At 42.2% G+C, this 8,162-nt stretch overlaps 1 protein-coding gene across 2 annotated transcripts; it reads left to right on the top strand.

Moving 5' to 3' along the window:
* The first annotated feature begins 1,058 nt into the window (after window positions 1-1,058).
* On the top strand, window positions 1,059-8,153 carry GDE1 (glycerophosphodiester phosphodiesterase 1). Of its 2 annotated transcripts, XM_026859026.1 has the most exons (6): window positions 1,059-1,103; window positions 2,745-2,920; window positions 4,174-4,279; window positions 5,062-5,154; window positions 5,779-5,990; window positions 6,380-8,153. In XM_026859026.1, the coding sequence occupies exons 2-6, from the start codon at window positions 2,814-2,816 to the stop codon at window positions 6,525-6,527; spliced, it is 666 nt and encodes a 221-aa protein (XP_026714827.1). In that variant the 5' UTR covers window positions 1,059-1,103; window positions 2,745-2,813; the 3' UTR covers window positions 6,528-8,153. The 2 variants fall into 2 exon arrangements, with proteins under 2 accessions (XP_026714827.1, XP_026714828.1); XM_026859027.1 differs by lacking the exon at window positions 5,062-5,154.
* Window positions 8,154-8,162: the final 9 nt, after the last annotated feature.

Genomic DNA, 8,162 nt, shown 5'->3' with positions numbered 1-8,162 from the left:
TGGATTAACATAAATTAAAATTTTGACCTTTTTTTTTTCCCCCCTGTGTTCTCTGTGGGAAGGATAGGAAGGAACTGACTTTGTAGTGAGGAACTCTTGCCAACCAGAGGTGGAATAGACATCAGGCAAACTTCTAAACAGGATTTAAATTATTTTATTAATAACTGAGATAATTACTTGTCACATATAGTCCTAGCTGGTTCTGAGCGTCTCAGATATTCTTTTCTGCATATGGTTTTGCGCTTCTGCCAGGTGTATCTGAAGAAAAATCAAACATATATGCAGACACATAACAAATAATGGAATGTCTAATTAAATGTCTTACATATTTCAAAATCTTTTGATAAACAACAGCACTTGTTAAGATTAAAGGTGAAGATTTAAAAAACCCCTCAATAATATTTAACATGTTGAAAAGGTAACAGATGAAGGAGTTGTTTTTCGAAACAAGAACAACAGCTTTCAACATCTCTGAATGCTCACTGGGAACTAGGTGTTTCCATACAGTTAAATTCATTTCCCCTGGACTGAGTGCTGGCAAACAAGTGTGTTTTCTGCCTGACCTGCCTCATGGGTCAGTGCTACCCTCTCCTCCGGCTGCTGGCCCAGCAGCTGGCTGCCCCGGGCGGGAGGGATAGGATGTCCGCGGTGAGGCCGGGATGCTGTCCCCAGAGAGCCGGTTAACAAGGTCTCGTGTTTATCTTTCCCATCGCAGCGTGCTGAATGAAACGGATACCTGCTGGGGCGGTACAAGGGCTGCGCAGCCCCGCGCTGTTCAGCGTGCGAAGGCCGAGCAGACTTCACCCGCGCTCCCAGCGGAACCGTGAGGAGACCCGCGGGCGGGAGGCCCCGGGAGGCGGCGACCGACGGCGCCCGCTCCCACAGATGTGTCCCGCGCGGCTCACATACGTGAAGGGGTTCGCGCATCCAGCTCACGCCCTTTCCTAGGCCAAAGCAAGAGGGTTTCTTCCTAAATCTTTGGCCGAGGAGACAGCGCCCCGCCCCGAGGGGGGAGCGGCCGCAGGGCGCGCTGGGCCTTGTAGTGCCGCGGGCGCGGCGGCGCGCACGACGCGCCCGAGAACACGCTGGCGGCCATCCGACAGGTCAGCACGGCGGGGCCAAGCCGTGGCCGTGCCCGCCGCCCCTCCTTCCCGGCTCGTCACGGAGAGCCGCCGTGCCCCGGGGGGCGCTGGGAGCGAGTTTAACGTGCCCGGCCGGTACGGGACGTGGTCAGAAGTGTGAGGCCGAGCTGCCACATGCTCCGCAGAGAGCCTCGGGAGCCTGTCTCCCCATAGGTCTGGGGGGTGAGAGCCTGAATCGGTGGGCAGTAATGCGAGCCTGTGGGTTATGTTTGATAATCTGCCTTTCGGCAGGCACCAAGCCCTCGCCGCCTCCCTAACTCCTTCCGACTTAACGCACAAAGCTGTGTGGCTTCTCAGGCCCCCGTCCTCATGCGGATTCAGAACAGTTTGGTCAGGCCTGAGTCTGGCGGAAAGTGTTATATCCTTGGTGTTGAGGGATATTTTAGCATTGTAGCAATAATGAAATACTGTGTTTTGCTGATGTTGCAACAAAATACAGAGAATAGACAGCAACGTAGTAACAGGTCGTTTGCTTTTTAAGCCTTGAAGATCGGTAGTGAGAATCCAGTTATGGGAAAATCTGGTACTGTGAGAACTTCACTGTGTACAGCCCCGCTGTGAAACTTACTGCTGCCTCATCTGCAAAGCACCGTGGTGCAGCCAGGGTTCAGAATATCTTTCTAAGAATCATTTGAACTTGTGATGAGCAGGCCCTCAAATGTAGTGTATCTGTGATGATGAGATGTTGCTGCTCTGATGGTTTCTTACTTTTGAGCAAGGCAGGACTCATTGTTCTGATAAATTCTGAAGCTGCACAGTCAACATCCTTACCTCTCGAGCAACCTCTAGTGAATACCTGGAATTTGTCTTTCTGGTGCATTGGCCCTTTTCCCAGGAGGGCATTTGTCCTTCAGAACAATTTGTCTTGTCTGCAGTTCACTTGGGTGCTTTTCTGAGGAGCTCAAGGGAAAGGAGCAGGATTTATGAAATGTTCCAAGGCAGCCTGTATCAGGGAGTTGCTTATTGCTCTCTGATGTGGGGATTCCTCAGATAGGAGCAGGGATTTGCCTACATACATCTACTACTTAGTTCAAGCATGGTGAGCAGTTCTTCTGAGTTTTGTATTTACTGTGTATGGTGGATCAACCGTACTGCACATGAATGGCAAATCTGACTCTTAAAGGAAATATTGCACCTGTGTGCCATAAAAAAAAAAAAAAAAAAGATGATAGCTTTTCCTTGTGCAAGTAAAGACTTTGTGCTCCGATGGCCTGCTCTGATTCTGGCTTCTAAGTGCTAATCTATAAATTATCTAGGCTGTAGTCATTTGTTTCACTTTATAATTTAAGGACTGAGGAGTTATTAGACCAGAAAGAGAGAGCAGGATTCTTTTCTGCATTTTTATCCTGAAACAGCCCCAATCCCAAGACATTATCACTATGGTTTCATCTGTAAAATAGACTATATGCTTTCAGCTGATTTACAAATGCTTTTCATAATACCTTGGATAAAACCTGCTTTGTTCTGCAGATCAATCTTACAGAAAAGAACATTAATAGTTTATTATTTTTTACCAGAATACAAGCTAATTATAGCTGTATCTATATTAAATCTATAAATCTGTCTCTTCCATTGCGTGACTTTTTTTTTTTTCTTTTTAAGGCAGCTGAGAATGGAGCAACGGGTGTTGAGTTGGATCTTGAATTTACTGCAGATGGTGTTCCCATTCTAATGCATGACGAAACAGTAGAAAGGACAACTGATGGGTCTGGAAGATTGTGTGACTTGACTTTTGATGAAGTTAGGAGGCTTAATGCATCAGCAAAACATAGGCTATGGTAAATCAACTATTGCTGTTCTGAAACCACTGTTTCAACAGTGGAAAAAAAACCATTCTTGATTAAAAAAAATTGATCTATCACTGATGAAAACTTCTGTAAATTTAAAACCTAATTCCACATGTTACTTCTCATTTGATTTTTAGAAGCATATGAGATTGTATCTCCCTACCCATCCTTGCAATAGGAACAGTGAAGCAGAGTCAAGATAATGGCTTTCAAGGACAAAATCCACAGGCATCTAATGTCAAACAGGTTAATCTCTACATAAGTTTCCCCTAAATTGACTGCAGGACCCCAAAGATACTGGAAGTTTCACAGTATATCAAAACTGACTTGAGTAATTACTTCTAAAATTAATTTTGTTCACATATATTTCTTGACTGATTGTCTCTTGGGGATTCTAAACATCAGGATTATACTGTTGAAAAGGGACTACACAGATGTCCTGGGTAGTCTCAGGTAGGAGCTGTGACCCCAGTAGCTGATTAGGTCCTTTCCAGTGGCATGCAGGGGAACATATGTTCATACATTACTGAAATGCTGATGACACTGCAACTTCTAGAGTATCGTAGGTGAATCCATTTTAGGAGAAGAACTTTTAGTGTGTGTTCCTTGTATTTCTGAGACACTGCATTAGGGACTTCCAGACTCCTGTAAATGTACCACCTGTAAGTCTGTGGTACAAGTAACATCTTCCCTGGTTGCTACAGGAAAGGTGATCACCTGAGCCACTCAGAGAGAAATTCCACATAGGCAGTTACTGCTGAGCAGCTGTTGTTCAGAATAATTTATTGATGTGTGAAGCTGCTTCCCCTACATCCTTTTCTTATTCTGCCAGGATCTGCATTTCTGGCTCAGGAGTGGGTGGATGGGTACTCAGCAGCTGGGACTGAATGCTTATTTGTGGTAGTTGCGAAGGAGGTGAGGAACTGAGGTTAGTGTTTTGGTGTGGATGCAGGGTCAGTGAACATCAGATTAGACCTTGAATTTGGAAGGATGTATAATAATTGTCTAGTGGTATCTTGGAGGCAATGGAGATACACATAACCCTATGCACATCCTCTACATGTGCAGCTGTTTGCTGGGGAAGAGAGCCACTTCTGCCATTGCTAGTGGTGCTTGATCCCACCTCTAATACTAGTGTACCAGCAAACTATGTTCAAGAATTCCTAGGAAACAGCTCTGTGTAGTGGGGGATATGTGTGTGCACATGTGTGTCTTGACTGCATTCCAGTTACCTGTTTCTGCAGGAACAAATTCCAGGGTGAAAAGGTACCAACTCTGAGAGAAGCTGTTGTGGAGTCTATGCATCACAATCTTATCATCTACTTCGATGTCAAAGGCCATGCAAATCAGGTACCACTTACTGTACTAAGACACATTCCTTCACCCTTTGGGTTTCTAACCTGCTTTTATGTTGGTCTCAAACAGATATGTGTGGTATAGGCCCTTCTCTAATACGGGCAAGACTGGGTCTGCTATTTGTGTCATCCAAAGTTGGGCTGTCAAAGCAAAGACAATCTGCTCCCTTGTCCCATTCCACTGTCCTGGAAAGCTGCAACTTAAAATTAATGTGAGACTTGCGTGAGTGTTGAGTCTAGTTCACAACACATCACACACTCACAATCATGAAACAAAGCAAAGTGAATTCCCTGCCTGTGCTGAGGAGAGATAGCATCTCATCTTCAGCCTCCAACTAAGGATCCTGCTTGTTTATAATTTGCATTACTGAAGGGAGATGCAAGTGATCAATCATTAACATTTCATCCAAATTAAAATATTTTTTCTTTAGCATAACAAAATGTGGAAATACATTCATTCTCCCCCTTGAACTAAACCCTAGACATTACTTCAGAATTTTATCCACTGTATATTTAAGGGTATTTCAAAACACTGAGAATGCTACTCATTGCTGTAAACAGAATCACGAAAAGGACTTGTTGTAAAAAACCAAAATGTTATTTCTGTGTTAATGGTATACACAAGATGCTGGATTTCTTCTTCCCCCTTTCCATCTCAGTCTTGTTACACAAAACAGGAAAGTATTTTTAAAGCGGATTATTCTAAAATGACTTTGTAGTGTAAAGTCAATATGAGCGTATGTACAAAGATAACGTGTGTGTATCTCTAATTGGCAGGCAGTTGGCGCCCTAAAACAGCTCTACCTGGAATTTCCACGTTTGTATAACAACAGCATTGTCTGTTCTTTCATGCCAGATGTTGTTTATAAGGTGACGTTTCCTAAAAGCTTGCTTTGTTGTTTTTTTTTTCTGTCTAGGAATTTCAATACGATATACAACTTCCAGTTCCAGATTACTTTTGGGCTGTTAAAATTGCTAAACAAAAAAAAAAAGCATAAATTGTAAGTCTCCTGCATAATCGTATTAGATCACTGTGCTCATTAGATGCACACTTGAATCTACAGCATTTCCCTTCATTCTGAAAGCTATGTGGAAAACAGTGCATTGCTCTTACAGCTGGCATATGGCCAGGTATCTGTGTGTAAGGTACCTTTTAAATCCCATACTTTAATGTAAATGTGGGCTAATATTAAAACTGTTTACTAATTCTCTTTGCCAAGTCCATTTACTATGTATTTCGTTCTATTGCCTGACTGTTATGCAATTTTTTTAACATAAGAGCAGTTGCTTATGCAGCATATTTTAAAGAAAAATCAGCAAAATATCATAAACCACTTCTAAAAGAGTTATAAAAAGATCTAGGGGGGGAGGGGGAGAAGGAATCTGGTAGAGCTGCAAATGCAATCTAGCACTTCATATCTAACCTCTCCCGATTTATATTTAACTCAGCTTGGCTTTTGTATCAATTGCAGTCTTTTCTCCTTGATCCTCCAGATGAGACAAGCTGACAGAAATGTGGTAACAGCACTAACACACAGGCCTTGGCATCTGAGCCATTTTGGAGATGGGACACCCCGTTTCAATTCCTCCTGGAAACATTATTTGTATATGATGATGGATGTCATTCTAGATTGGAGCCTACACAGTTTCTTGTGGCGATTGTGTGGGGTTTCAGCATTCCTCATACAGAAAAATTTTGTTTCTCAGTAAGTGTTAAAGCTTGTTAATATATCAGGAGGCAGTATCATTCTATTAGTATATAAGGGTGGAGTTAACAATAGTATATGTTAATTTGTTCCATTTAACGTTGTTTAAGGTTGTTTAGTTTCCTATTTTAAGCCTCTCTTTTCGATCTGTATTTTTATCTTATGTTAGATCCTTAATTTAATCTCAAAGGGGAAGAAAACTTGCTTTTGCCTGTTCACAGTAATAAAACACAAAAAGATGACAGTGCAAAAGATGATGCACTATTGTTCTTGATGTGATACTGATGTAAGACTAAAACCACTTACTGATGTAAGACTAAAACCTCAGCACTATCTGCCTTAAATATGGTACTGTCAGCTTCCTCTAATGGTGTCTTTGTTCCCCACAGAGAGTATGTGAGGCAGTGGTCTTCAAAAGGAATTCAGGTGGTTGCCTGGACAGTGAACACATTTGCAGAAAAAAGCTACTACGAAAGCGTCCTTGTATCCAGCTACATCACAGACAGCTTGGTGGAAGACTGTGATCCTCATTACTAGACCTGTGCCTGGTAGACATCAACCTCAGTAAGCTGTCTCACTCGGGCAGGTCTGAATTCACAATGAGCAGGTATCCACTGGTCCAGACAGCACCTCTAATGATAGTTCTGGGAAAAGAGCAGTACTGTACTTCTGCTGTATGGTCAGATCTCAAATGCAGAAAAGCCCTGTCTTACAACACTTGGCAAAGCTGAGGTACAGCCATTTGCAGTCTGAGGGGATCATACTGTAACATAAAAGGATCAGGTTTGACAAGCTAATGGGGCAGCTCCCTGTTGTGTAGGTTGCCTTAATTCTCCCACTGTTCCTTTGCTTCGTTTAAATTTTGGTTATAAAGTCATATCAACAAATTTTTAGTATCAAAATTTAAAGTTGTACTGTACCTTGACTTTAGTAATTTAGTTTGTTCTATGACTGTATAATAATCTGAGATTGATTTATGGCATCTTAAAAACATCTACATTACTGTTCTCAAAACAGAACCTGAAAATAACGGTGCCAAAATAGCAGGTGAGTATATTTCCCTCCTACTACATGGAAAGATGCCTGTGCTGCATCTTGACAAGGAAAAGAAAGCCAGCTTTTCCATGTTCAATGTGAAGACTATGATAATTAATGAATAAAACTTGAGTATCTTGCCTTCCAGACTTTTTTAAAAAAACAAGGGAGGATAGATTATTTCTTCTAATGATACAGCACATGAATGTATTTATTTTTAAAAGAAAGCTATATATTGAGTGCTGGTAGAGGTAGAACAAACAGAGCTGAAATGTCTTTTTACTTTGCCTATTGTTTGCATGACTGAAGGGCACTCACAAGGGTATGTGGGAAACTGTAATCCAGATTTAACTTGAAATCAAGTCTGCAGTTTAATAAACAATATCTGTCAGCTCATGGCTAGGGTATTCTTTATCAGCTGCGCACAAGTAGATTGATGTGGAATGTCAAAAAGAGTGCAGGTTGCTTGCTATTTTTTTTCTGATGGGTAAAACACCCAGGTGTTCTCATCACAGCTACCATCAATGGGCCATGAACCATTTTGGCTCTGCTCTGGAAGGAGTGGGCAGTAGACACAACGGTCAAGGATTAGAAAGAGCAGAAAACTCATGTGGAGCCAGCCCTAACACCAATTAGACTACCTTTTCTTAATGGCCAATACATGGAACTACTAAATTTAATAATTTCATTTCAGAAGAATGTGATACTAATTCCAACAGAAATGAGGAATTTGAACATTTAGCTGATTGGTTACTGGCTGCAGGTTATTCAGGCATCATCTCACCAGGTATCTTAGACCGTGCACTGTAGCGATTGGTATGTCTGACCAGGAAGTGTCACCATGTTTTGCTAAGGTAGTGCCTTGTGCTGCCTCAGTGGTGTTGGATTCATTGTTTCCTTGTTTGGGTGTTGCTGTGTTTCAGGAGCATGCTGCACCCTACCCTGGTGCTCCCTTCAGGGGTGCTAGGGGAAACGGATTAGCACGCTGCATGGACGGGTGCTGTCTGGTGTGGTGCTGTGGATGTAACTGCTCTTGATAGTATGCCTCACAGTTAGAATTGGTTCTCATTCACAGAGCCAACCAAGATTTTAAAGAAACTTCTATAAAAGATGCAAAAGGTAGTAATAAAAAAAAAA

The sequence above is a fragment of the Athene cunicularia genome (genome assembly GCF_003259725.1).
Source record: "Athene cunicularia isolate RWA chromosome 14 unlocalized genomic scaffold, athCun1 chr14_part1, whole genome shotgun sequence".
Classification (NCBI taxonomy): Eukaryota; Metazoa; Chordata; class Aves; order Strigiformes; family Strigidae; genus Athene; species Athene cunicularia.
Note: the sequence above shows the minus strand (reverse complement) of the source record. Positions and strands in the feature narration are given on the sequence as shown.